The sequence below is a fragment of the Amblyomma mixtum genome, chromosome 7, assembly GCF_055824585.1.
Source record: "Amblyomma mixtum isolate Tamu chromosome 7, ASM5582458v1, whole genome shotgun sequence".
In the NCBI taxonomy this organism is placed as follows: Eukaryota; Metazoa; Arthropoda; class Arachnida; order Ixodida; family Ixodidae; genus Amblyomma; species Amblyomma mixtum.
Window position 1 is genome coordinate 10,202,028 of NC_143018.1, and position 13,488 is coordinate 10,215,515.

Sequence of the window (13,488 nt, forward strand, 5' to 3'; positions counted from 1 at the left end):
TTGTTGCCTTGAATTTACCTTATTCTTCGAAACGGCTGTCATGCCTTCTCCATCCTTGCAGGCGCACTTAGGTGCATGTTCTCCTTGAATGAGCAAAGCCTTCTATGAAAACAAAGAGTAGAATATGCATTACTGCTACCAACTGTAGAAAACAAAACTGACGCTCAAATAGTCCATCGAAAGAATTACGCATGCGCAGAGCGGCTCTGTAGGGGTGGAGAAGGCTGCTGGTAACAACTGCAGCTTGGTTTTTGCAAGGGTTGACTTGTCACCTCGTGGATTGACGCAGAAAGGCTTCCTATTAGTTCATGCAGGCATGCATGATCAGTAAAGCCAAGGACCGTCTCGCTCGCGATTAACTATAGCAAAGAGCGTTCACGAAATATAAGACGTATTTCTTTCACTCCGTAATGGAATCTGTCCTGCTCCTTCTTTTTGTCGTTTATTACCCATTATTTATTGCAGTTAAACACAATACATTCTAGAGAAAACTATTAATAACAACGCACACCAAACACTAAAATAACCGGCTACGGTGTGATTTCCTGCTCAGCGGACGGCGCGTGTTATTGCGCAATCCCGTTTGCCACAAACATCCTATAGTGCACGCGCTTTGCGCCATCGTAAAAATCAACTACTATAACTGGCAGCTTTGGTAAAACAAAACAACACTTTTATGACCAACGGTCATGGAGCTGCTGCCAGCAAGGTTACGATTCCTTATCTGGTTCAAAAGCGTTTGCTGTGCCGACCACTTCTCTGGGTAAAGTTTTCACGCTAGAGCTGAGCAAGCGTGTTATTTGCGCAAATATAACATGTTCGAAATTTTTGTAGCTTGAAGTAATAGTTCCGGCCATAGTGTGCAGCGTGCTAGTATGCGCACATTACTTTGACAAAGCGTGCACTGTAATACTGACATCAGTGAGCAGCATGCAAGAATTTAGTTCTTTTTCCTCTTGAACTTCTTTCAACACAGGCCATCCCTATAGACTAATCTTTGCTTCAAAGGAGCAAAACTGCGTGGTGGTCCAGATTCCAAGCAGCAAAGCCCCTGAAAAGACTAAAGAAATTAAAGAACCCGTTGATGGAGGACGTGAGTACACATCTACCGGAGCTCTAGTAAAGCCTCTAGCCGACAAATGTCCATGCACGCTTCCCCGTTTGCGTGATAGCAACTTGTGTTCTAGACTCTTCCTCTCCTCTGGCGCCCGGTGAGTCAGATATCGGGCGAGCGCGTATGCCAGCTCATTGCTAAGGAGAGAGGCGTGACCTGGGGCCCAAACAATGCCAATAAGGGAAAGTTGCTGCAATGACACCGCTGTAGAATGTGTCTTGGCTGTGCGGACAGGATGCCCGATGCGTATGCTCGGCATGCTGCCTGCGAGTCGGTGACGACGGATTCTATGTCGTTGGTTTCATTGCGTATATCTTTCTCGGCTTCAGTATACCATGCTCATGATGTGGGTGTTGTATCGCGAGTGCAATGCCAGCACTGTTGAGACGTAAGCGTGTGCACATTCTGAGTATGAAAGGACGGAGAACTCTTGGAGTGATATTTCGGCAAAGTCAAACAACTGTCCGCGCCTTCGTGTCTTACATTAGACTATTTTTCAACTTGCTGGGAATACCCATAAACTGGTGGATTCCACTTTGAAGCGTTCCACCCACTGTCCCCTACCACCCGGCCTTTTCCGAATGGAGCAATGCCACTAACGGAAAAAAAATCATGGCTCCTTCAGCGCACACAGTTTTGCATATATGTGGGTGCATGTGTGTGTATGTGTCTGCACGTGCGCGTGTGTACGCGGAGAGTCCCATACCCAACAATTCTGGACAAAAGCATTTATGAACGGGAAAGAGTTTATGAACGCAATTTTTTCATATATTCTAAAATTTCACCATAACAATCAACTGGGCTACGTCGTTCATTTTTGCCTGCTAGCTGACACTTGGTAGTCCGCGCTTCGTCACTGTCGTACCTCATTTTCGTGTTGGCATCTTAAAACACAGCGCACGGTGCAAAAATTACTGTGCTGTTTCGATACGGATCGATAGGTTGCCGCGCCAGCTCGCGAGCTTGCTGTATCATCCTGACGCAGGCGCAGGTTTCACTTCGTCCACGATATACAAACACCGCCTGGGTGGCCACGACTCCACCGAAAAACGAAGCACATGCTCCGAGAATTAATTTCAAGGTCAAAGAAAACACGAGGTCGCATCCTTTCATTCAACATTTAGGCAAACTTCGGTGGCCCTCCTGCGCTTGATTAGGATGCACTGCGTCCAAAAATTTCGCAGGCCAACCCAAAATTAAAATCTGAAGCATCATATGGAGGTAAGGTATTTAGCAGAACTCGGAAATCAACGGCTTTGCGCAGATGCGCAGTCCACACTTATGCAAGGAACACCGCAGACAGGCCAGTGTTATCGAGTGGAGCCGGGTCACCAACCTTTTCCCCGCGAATGTGCCTGGACTACACGCGGCTCTCCGATCTTGCTACACATCGGAAAAATGGGCTATTATCTTCAGTATTTCCATAACACTACTTTAAATTTCCCAATATTCAGAATTTTTGTTCAAGAATGGTGTACATGTTACTAAACCAAACATATTTGCCGATTTCATTCACAGCCCCAAAACCATACTGCGCTATCCTGGTGGCCGAAAGTGCCCTCAAGACTAAAGGTCACTCGCAATCTTGCAGAGACTTCTTCATAGAAAAGTGCAATATGCGAAGTGGACAGGGCCTCACGAGTGCACGGAAAATCAATAATCGTGGTTGTTTGACTTCCGCCGGGCAACCAGCAGCCTCAACACCATTGTGAAACATGCATGGCGAATGTTCTTTGTCAACAGAAATAAATTACATGAGCTTCACATGAGTTATAAAAGCGTTATCAGTTCCTATAACTTTAAGGATTGTCGAAATTGAATCCTACTTTGAACTGAATGTCATACCTGCGTATTTCTTCAGTGAATGAAAAATCTTGTACACGGGTTTATGGCCCCATCTGGTCTCTCCTCTTACACAGTCTAAAAGGAGGCCAAGGCTAAAGCCGATATGCTGTTATTGCTTTATTTTTCCTCAGACAGGCTATCTGAGCACGAAATATAGCAAATAAACACTTCTTTCTATATTCAGGCTTGAAATCCGAACCTCAGCATTTACCAGCAATCGATTCCACGTGTTTACAGTGTTTATCTTCCTTCTCACCACAGTCCTATGGTTTATAGCGCAACATAAAACACAATGAAAAGATAGTCTGAAACGATCCCTTGACGCTTAGATTATAATTTGGCACATATTAAGTTTTTTTTTAATTAACTTGTCAGGTCGCATAGGGAGCCAATACACACAGGCGCTATAGCGTCTGTGCGTGCGTATGTCGCCTCTCTTGCCCTTGTCTTTGTTTGCACTATAAACTAATCTACATCAAGATGAACTACGAACTCGCCCAACATGAAGTTCTAATGAGGTCTGGGGAACTTTAACGTGCACTTACGTCACACAGCACACGGCAGTCTTCGGTGCTTCGTCCCCATTAATTAACAAGAGGCTGTAGCGGCTGGATCTGAACCTCCGAACTCGTACTTAACGGCCAATCGCCACAGTTACTGAGTCATCGCCACCTCAGTGAACGTGTTCTAAAATTGGCCCTGGACTCCACCTCATGGAAGGGAGATGGCACTGTAGGAAATCGTCTCTGGTCGGGGAGTAATTGCACTCCTTGGAAGATGTAATCAAAACGGCTCGACGAACGAGGACAAGAGTAGAACACACAGGACCACCGCCTGTCCTGAACCAACTAGCCCAAGCAAGAATTTTGCTTGTACTCCCTAGTTTCTCCCGCCTTTGTGCCCATAAACAGATCTTAAACATACATAAGGACACTGCATTAGGAGTGCTGGACGTTACCCGAAGTCACGGCATATGACGGCTGGCTGCATCTAAACATCTCAGAGAACCCCACAGTGCGATAGATACAAACTTATATTTAAAAAAAAACTACAGGACAAGCACTCTGTCAGAACTGAACTTTATTCGAGTGGAAATACAGTAGAACACGTACGCAGGTGGAAACTGCGTGCTCTTACTGAAAGATGGGAGCTCTGTGTGTTATGCAGTGTCATGCAACCTGTAAAGTCTGGACATAGAAGAGTTGTCTCGAAGTCTGCCGTGCAACCTCTAGAATGCATTTCTGCACTAAGAGCAAGGTGAAATATCCGCGTGAAACCAAATGAACAGATCACCACTACCCTACCCCTGAAACATCTTCTAGTGCCTTTCACCCTATAGCGTCTTTGGATGTGACCATAGCAACCTACTCTCCAAATTGCCTCCGTTTCGGGCGAAAGCCGTTTGCATTTTGCGAAACACCAGGAGCAGATGAGAAACCCCCGGGTGCCCCGTCCCACCGAGGTGTTCGACTCGAAGGCCTTCGAGAATGCTACCGAGGTCAAAATCCACGTCGAAAAGAGCACCATCCGACGACGGGGAGCACCTTCGACCAGGTGATGATGCGCGACATCAAGGCTGAGCAGCGCAACTACATCTCGCGCGTCGCCTTCCCCCTCACCTTCGCCGCCTTCGTCGTGGTCTACCAGAGTGTGCTCATCCACTTCATGCTCAGAGCAGGCAACCGGTTTTCCTGGTGTAGCTGGTCACCAAACGATGCCAATTTGTTAGTTATATCTTTTTGTCATCAGTGAAGTACAAATCAAATTTATTTTATTCTTCTGAACCGGCCGCCCAATTTTCAGGACTTACGGTGATTATAATTACTGCTCTTTTTATCTGTATGAGTTGTCATTCTCCTGACCCCACGACTGTTACAGCAGAGTGGGAGTTCGCGTACGTACAGACGAAGGTATGAAACAATAAAATAGTTAATAAAACAAAAACAAGAACCAAATAAAAATACTCATATATAAAACAGCCCAACTTTAAATACATGAAAGTGGTGACAGCAGTTGATACTGCGATCAAGAAATACAACAGAACACAAAAAACTGTACGTTCGGAGTCGAACCGCAGTCGAAGCTGGATTATTCTTTCGGTTGTAAGGAGCTCGAAAATTTCCTAGAATACATGAAGTTCGAATAATAAAGACCGATTGAGATCCCCTCAGTATATGATGTTAAAGGTTCAAATTAGATTCCATGCACTGTATTTCCGACTGGGAGAATAATTTTCAGTTTTTGCGAGGAACGTAGCAGGAAGAAAATCCCCGCCCTCCAAAGTGAGTAATTTCGCAATTTATGTCCCTTCCTTTAATGTACACATAGTGACCCAACACTGCTCTCAGGGTCACAGGGATCCCTGGTTTTACTATATGGTTTTACTCCCTCAGTTTTACTATTTGTTACTTTTTATGGCAAGGGTTCAAGGCTGTCGCCGCACGCTCCCTCCGCAGTTTTTTTTTTTTTGTTCCTTTATGCGGGTTTGTAGGCATGAGCCAGAACAGAAGGCGCTGCGGAAAGCTTTGTGCAGACGACGCGACGCCAAGGCTACGCCCAACCTTCTCCCGTCAGTCAGAACGATGCACCAATGGAGTGCCTTTAGCGAAAGTAGCCCCCCATGACGTCAGCGGGGTTCAGAGTAGTGGGCCGGGCCCGTTTTTGTTGAAGGAAAGAACGAGCGGGCTTTGATTTGAATTTTCGCAGCTTTTCGGGGCGCGCATGGCTCTAGTATTTTGCAGAGGTTATCTTCGATGCCTCATCTATGCAGAGGGCTTGTTTTTCAAAAATGTCCGGACCCTGGGCAGTGGCCCTTTAACTAATCAGTATGTTTTAGCTTTTTGATGATGTTATGCTTGCAAACCAATAAAACAAAAAACACACTCACCGGAGAGCCTGTAAAATGCCCAGGTATTCTTCTTAGTGGGAGCTGCAACTACTATCGAGCACAGTGAATAAACGTGCTCAATTATGATAGGTGGTGCTGTCAGGGTTATCGGAGCCAGACAATACACTTCTGTATGCAGCAGAGAACCCACAATCACGATCAAAAGTTGGCAAGCCCTTTCCGGCGAATTTAAACTCGCGCCCTCCTTCAAGTCACGCGTCTGCGTACGTCGGTTGAGAAATGGCTATTGGCTGGACACTTTCAGATGTCACGCAACGCAGCTACCGTGGTCACAGCCAGACAGCCATATCGCGCCAACGCGTCAGCAATCTCGGCACCCCCCCCGCCTCAATTATTCTCTGTGCTCAACTCGCACGCCTGGCTTTAAATGGCGCCTCTTAGCTTGGCGCAAAAGGTTTCAGATACAAGCTGTAGCTGTTCTGTGCTTTTGTGCACACTATATCCTAGCAGTGACCGAAACAGGAACCATACTGCGCGCACATAAGAATAAGCGATTAACGAAAAGTCTACTAGGGACTTTTAGAATAGGGAGACCCTATCGATTAGGGGGATAGGGGTATAGCGGGGTGTCAGTGCGCATGCGCGGGACAATAACCGGAGGGGCGTTACTGTCCTGCGCCTGCGCACAGGGTATCTCTTATCTAAAAGTCTCTATTGTCGAGCGGCGCCGAAGGAGGAGATTGGTCGTCGCTTTGTAGTGCGGACGAACAGCCGAGTGCCTTTTCGGTGCCGGACATGGTGTCGAGGCTGCACCCTCATCCCGTTGCTCAATGCAGCGGCTCCGCAGCAGCGGACCAGCGTTGCCAGGGCAGCCTCTGCGAGCAGGACCACCGTGGCGAGCCCGTGTCCCGCCAGCAGCAGCAGGAAGACGGAGCGTAGGTTGTCGAAGTCCAGGTTGTCCCGTTCGCCCACGTCCACGCGGGGACAGCGCGAGAAGTCGCCCCCCGAGGAGACGGTCTCGGCGTGCCACTTGAGGACCACGCCGGACTCGGTCAGACGGCTACGCCTGGACGTGCGAGCAGAGACGACGTCGAATGCGGGGCTTTGGAGAGTTGCCGGTGCAGCTGGGAGGAGCTAGCGTCTGAAAGACATCGCTTTCTTCCGAGAGAACTGGACAGTTCGGAGGTATCGAAGTTTTCTAGCTTCCTTCATCTAAGAAACGTGCACAACCATGCACTAAATTGCGCAAAACATGTCACGGCGGTGGACAAGTATAGGTAATTCATTGTTATTTTAGAAAGTGCGCCAAAAACATTGTCACTAGTCTGCGGCCCTCTCGTGCTGTCAATCTCTCTATGGGAGAAGAAGCAGGGATACCGCTCCGCTGCGATATTAGATGACACTGGCCATATCGCAAGAAGCACGCGAACACTCCAGTTGGGCAGAGCTGAAGAGCCCCCAAGACAGGACAACGTCGCTTACCGAGGTGTAAACTCGAGACGCTAAAAAGCAATTCTCAAAAAAAAAAAAAACTGTACAACAGTACCATGCAGGCAAAGAACAAAGGACCGGAGGGCCAGAACAATAAAATTCTTTTTCAGCGAATGTGGGTGTTAGCACACTAAAAAGCAGACATCACAATCATAACCGAGACTTGGTTGAACGAAGCTATTCCTGATTCAGAAGTAATACCCAACACTCATGAGATAGTACGGCACGACCGTAGCGGAAGGGGAGGGGGCGTAGCCATAGCTATAAAAAAGGGACTAGATTACACAGTTATTCCTCATAACACAGGCATCGAAATGGTTTGGATATTGCTTCGGTTTAACAATTTGAACATTTTTATTGGTTCTGTGTATAGACCCCCGGATGCAGACGTCTCGGTTCTAGAACGACTGCACGAATTTTTGTTAGAACATGGTAAAAAATATGCTTATGTAATGATGTGTGGTGACTTTAATTTACCAAAAATCAACTGGGAACTTCTGCGTACTGTAGCTTCATGTCAAAATTCTGATCTTTTGCTTGATATCGCCTTTGCATTTAATTTAAAGCAGGTCGTGCAGGGGCCGACACGTACTGCATCAGGTTCAAGCTCCCTTCTAGACCTTGTGTTTGTTACCGATACTATTGAAAAACTTGGCTTCTCCGTTGAAATCATACCAGGCATTTCTGATCACAAAGCTGTACTCTTCAAAAGTAACATGATGCGACCGCCTGTCCGTGAGTTAAGAAAACCATTTCTTGACTTCAACAATGCCCTAGACGAAAGTATCTTAGATTTATTGGAACAAGACTACGATGAATTCGTTGAGAAACACGCGGCTGGTCTCATGAAAGTTAATGACCTATGGGTGCACTTCGTCTATTGTACACAAATGTATCACAAGATACGTGCCGACTAAACTTAGAAAAATGAATCGCAGTAGTCCCTGGATTACTCGCGAACTGCTCCAGCTCAAGCGTCGTATCAAGCGTCTAGGATCCAAGCGCTTTAAAACAGGGCACGTTTCCCTGCGGTCACTTCGCACAGAGTTGCGCATGAAAATTAAACAGTCTAAGTACACTTTTTTTAACGTTAAAATGCATAACTTTCTCACCGCAGACCCACACAAATTTTGGATACACTTAACAAAGAAGAAGGATACAGTTAGTAAAATTCGTTTGAATAACAGAGAAAGTAAGGATCCTTACGACATTGCATCAGCTTTCAATAATTACTTTTCTTCAGTGTTTTCTACTGACAGTAGGCAGGAGCCTGAATTTCGATCCACGTGCCTTATCTTACCAGACCTACAAATATCTGTCGAAGGAGTTTTTGCAGCTCTACTCAATTTAGACAAAAAGAAGTCTCCTGGGCCCGATGGCATCCCAAATGCGTTTCTCTCCCGCTACGCAGAATGGTGCGCAAAATATCTTGTCATCATTTACAATGAAAGTCTTTTAAATTCAGAAGTTCCGGCTGACTGGAAGACTGCAAAGGTCATCCCTATCCACAAATCGGGTGACAAACTTTGTGTAAACAACTACAGGCCAGTTTCACTCCTGTGTACCTCGGGTAAGGTTATGGAGCATTTCATTTTCAAGCACTTGATTTCTTTTCTAGAAAACAGTAACTTCTTTTCTAGTAACCAGCATGGGTTTCGGCGTGGCCTGTCCACCGTAACACAACTAATTCACACAACCAATGAACTTTTGGCATGCATTGATCAGGGTGGGCAAGTAGATGCAATATTTCTCGACTTTGCGAAGGCCTTTGATCGCGTTTCGCACCGTAATTTAATAATAAAACTCAGACATCTATTACAAAATCAGCGTCTTGTTCAATGGCTCGATTCCTACCTCTCTGAACGGCACCAGTACGTCCAGATCTCAGGTTCCAATTCTATGCCAGCTCCAGTTCTCTCAGGAGTACCCCAGGGCTCCGTTCTCGGTCCACTATTGTTCCTTATTTACTTAAACGACTTAAACTTCGACTCCCCTGTACGGTGCCGTTTTTTCGCTGACGACTGCGTTGTATATCTGCCTATTCAAAATGCGGAGGATCACCACGTGCTGAATGACTACCTTTCAGAGGTCTCAAGGTGGTGCCTAGTCTGGCAAATGTCACTAAACACGTCTAAGTGCTCAAAAATGACATTTACGCGTAAAAAGTGCGCTCTTAATTACACATACACAATTAACGGTGCAGCTGTCTCCCCCGTAAACGAATACAAATACTTGGGGGTTGTATTCAATAGTAACTTGACTTGGAGTTCGCACATCGGGCATATAGTCTCAAAGGCGTCCAACAGGCTTTGGCTGTTAAGAAACCGTCTAAGGCACTGCACATCTAAAACTAAATTAGCAGCTTACACTGCACTCGTACGGCCATTACTGGAATACGCAGATGTGGTTTGGGATCCGCACACCCAAGTAGATGTACAGCGCATTGAAGGCGTTCAAAGGAAGGCGCTTAGATTTGTCTACAACGCATATGGAAGGCACGTTTCGGTTACTAATCTATTGAGGCAATCTGAACTGCAGACACTTCAATCTCGTCGCAAGTTGCACCGTCTAAAAATGTTGCATGGGATTGTTAATAACTTAACAAACATTCATTTTGAGACCTACATGGCGTACAACACTTCATGACCAACGCGCAATAAACACAATTTGACAATCATGGTGCCACGGTGCCGAACGAAAGCGTATCAGTTTTCTTTTTTTCCAAGAACGATATTGGAATGGAACGGGCTTCCGTGTGACGTGGTCCGTTTGACAGATCAGAAGTCTTTTTTATCTGCTGTCATATCGTCATTTTAAGCGCAGTGTATTCATTCATGCTCTTTTGTTTGCTTTCTTTTGTATGTTTGGGTAACCGAGTGCATTTAACCTTGCTCTTTGTCTTTCTATAAAACCCTGTGTGTTAGCTTTTGCTTCTTTATTCGCATTTTTACTTGCTTTGTTTTGTCGCGATGTACGATGTACCCTTGTACCACTCCTGCCTTGGCCACCAAATGGAGGCTGGCAGTATTGAATAAAATAAAATAAAATAAATAATATGCATTTATGGGCCAGCAGCAGCTCTTGCGTGCTCCTTAGCCAGTGCAGTGGAGCTCACCTTCGTTCCCATGCCTTCATGAGGAGGCGGACGTTGTCGCGGTTGAAGTACACGACCAGCGGGTGCGAGAAGAGGCGCTCGTGGCCGATGTAGAACTCGTGGTGCGGATAGCGGTGGCACCTCTTGGCAGCGTGGTACACCAGCGTGGTGCGGTCCCCGATGATCACCGCTTTGCCCTCGACCACCTGGTCCAGCACGCCCGCGGACCACAGCCGCCGGTAAGGCACCAGGGAACCGGGCTTCAGCTTGCGGTACACTTGGCGGTCGTGCGTCCGCGGAGACAACTGGGCGTAATGCGATCACCTTCAGCAAAACGTTCGCCCGTGCTTTCGATCATGCCGACGCCACAGCAGAGTCAGGTCTACGCGTCCGCCTGCTGCTAACAATCTGCTTCGCATCCTTTGTCGAGTTAGCGCCACATGACCATCAGTTCAACAAACCACTTTCGAACACTTCAACGCCCACATAGGAGACCTTGTCTATTCATCATCATCATTATCAATCACTTCAAATCTGCTGATGGAAGAAGCTTTTCTTAGTAATCGCCAGCTGCCTCGCCTTGCGCCAACTCGACAGCTCTATCCTAGCAAACTAACTCGATCTCTTAGCCCTTTCAAACCCTCTGTCACTTCGACATTTCTTTTCTCGGGAAGCAAAATAACACTGCGAAATTACCCGGTGCATATCCCCCACCCCCCTCTTCTTTTTAATTTCAGCGAAGATATCCTCGACTCAAGCCCACACGGCTCTCCTTTTGCTTCCTAATGCTCCATCTGTAACTTTCCTTCCATCGTCCACTGGGCTGCTCTTAGTTTCCACATTTCAACGCAGGAAGGCTTGATTCGTTCACTTTCCCTTCGTCCGCTTTCAAGTGTCTTCGCACTTTTAGCCGTCCTTCAGTCCGGCCGCGGATGAACAGCTCCCTGGGATAACGGTACAGTGCCTCCCTACCGCCATAAGCGTACAGCGCAAAGATGATCGCGTTGGTAGTTGCATTGGTCATCCATGGTATCCAGATGAGCGTGCTATCCGTATGGGAGTCTCCGTAAAGATAGGCAGAGCAGAGAGAAAAATTTTGGTAACTGTCACGAGAGCCGTCCTATCCTCGCTTGTGTCTTCCTTGGCAACGGTTCCTCGGCAACGGTCGGTGCATGTGTACGCACGGCAACATGCACAACAACACGAGGCGGAGCACACATTGATTCTGGCAGTAGTCCAGTGCGACGTTAGCGCGGACATGAATGGAATTTTTCTTAATGCGTTAACATTAGAACACCCATTATTGTAAAAAGTGTTCGGTGCTGGCGTGTGAAGCCTGAAACTTCCCGGCACCCTCTGGACCCGCAAGGTGAACTCCCACCTACAAGCGTCCACCCACATACCAACCTCCACCATACAAGCTCCAGAAGGCTCTTCCCGCAACCCACTCAGACCCTTCCAGAAGTCTCCCGATACTAGAAAACCATAACGAAAGCAAATTCAAAGACGACGTAAATGGGTCTTCTAGCAGCTGCAGCTGTGCACGGGTGGTGCAAACGTCAGGCAGGCTCTAATGCTAACGCATACACCACCCCATGATTCGCATTGATCGTCTGTAAACTTTTTAGATGGCCTCCAAATTTCGGCCCCACCGGGTTCACCACGCGTAAATAGGCACGCCCCAGAATTCGCTTTCATCTCGCACTGCACAGAACAGCACCACTGAAAATCCTCGGGGGGGGGGGGGGGGGGGGGGGGGACTTTGTCGAGCGTGGACGCTCACCGCCAGCAGCAGCGGGTAGGCTGGCCCCCGGAGCATGAAGACCCTGACGTCTTCTCGGGAGGCCAGCTGGGCGGCCGAGTCGATGCGGTGTCCACTCCGGTGGCGCACCGTCAGACCGGCCTTCATCTTGCCCGTGAACACGTTGGCGAACACCAGCATGGCCAGCCACCAGAAGGCCACCACGACGCGGCCAGACGAGACCCGGGACGCATAGGCGCTCGCTGCGGTAAGCCAGGTAATGTGGTCGCGCCTTGATACATGTCACAGTACGACGCGGTGCAATTAGTTTTGTCGAACACTCCTCTAAAATCACGCAATTTTTTTTAATTCCTTTGATCACCTTAAAGGCCCCGCCGTTCGTATTACGTAAGGGTTGGGGTTATATAAAATGAAAATCAAGGTAATTTTTATGTAAGATTAGCAGCGAAAGTTCAGCAGAATGCAGAATGACAGTTAGGTTCGGGACGGCTGCGATGTGGTGGAGAAGGTAGTTCAGGCAGGCTACTGTCCTAACATACAGTGGCTTTGGAAACGTCGTCAAACGGGCGCGTGGGCTTGAAACTTTAAGAAGGTTATTATCATCAGTCCTGTTAGGTCTGCAGGATTAAAGTTCCTCTCATTACTTTCCAACCGTGCTCTAAATAAGCAGCCTCTCGTGTCAGCGAAACCATGCAGAGTAACCTCCAATTTTATCTATCGCTACAAAAGGAGCGGGAAGGCGCTACGGTGATGTCATTGTACTGTTGGGTGCATTATGGAGGGGACCACCTATAATTTGAAAGAGTGTTTGCCAGTCACCTCAGGTCGGCGTCTGCTGAATTGTGTTCCTCCCTGAGGAACTAGTCTCGTGGTAGTTTTTGCAAGCGAAACGAAGAAGTTGGAATCAATTTGGCCACTGGAAGCTAACTGGGCGTTCACCGATTGTACTGCACCGGAGAACAGAATGTAATTTGGCCACAGGCCAATGATCACCGGCCATCTCAGATCTCCAGCAAGACAGCTGTGCTCGAAAGCGATTTATTTTAAGCGCACACTGCTACGCCGACTTGAGCGGAACGGCGGTCGGCGTAGAAACCGAGGAGCATGCCCCAGTGATTATCAAGGAGGAAAAAGTAAAAAAAGAGAGAGAAAAGAAATCCGTGCAAGCATCATCACATACCACGCCATCGGCTGATTCGCATTATCTTGCATGGCCTTTTTTAAATTTTATTATTACCGCGGTGTGTATCATCGGTACGCAAACAGCCTAAGGTGTTCAGTGGGTTCTAGAAGCGAAAGCTTCACTACGGCACCTCGTGTTTTGATCGACGGAT

General features: G+C 47.4%; 1 protein-coding gene across 2 annotated transcripts in view; it reads right to left on the reverse strand.

Moving 5' to 3' along the window:
* Positions 1 to 4,104: 4,104 nt before the first annotated feature.
* AIMP3 (aaRS-interacting multifunctional protein 3) overlaps positions 4,105 to 13,488 on the reverse strand; it is a 45,646-nt gene continuing 36,262 nt past the window's right edge. Inside the window, exons 9-11 of one of the 2 annotated variants that reach the window (XM_089551653.1) lie at positions 12,176 to 12,396; positions 10,414 to 10,697; positions 4,105 to 6,873 (exon numbers count right to left, since the gene is read on the reverse strand). In XM_089551653.1, the coding sequence (XP_089407779.1) occupies positions 6,519 to 6,873; positions 10,414 to 10,697; positions 12,176 to 12,396 (860 nt within the window). In that variant the 3' untranslated portion in view covers positions 4,105 to 6,518. The remainder of the gene's footprint in view (positions 6,874 to 10,413; positions 10,698 to 12,175; positions 12,397 to 13,488) is intronic. The other variant, XM_089551654.1, reaches the window with a different exon arrangement.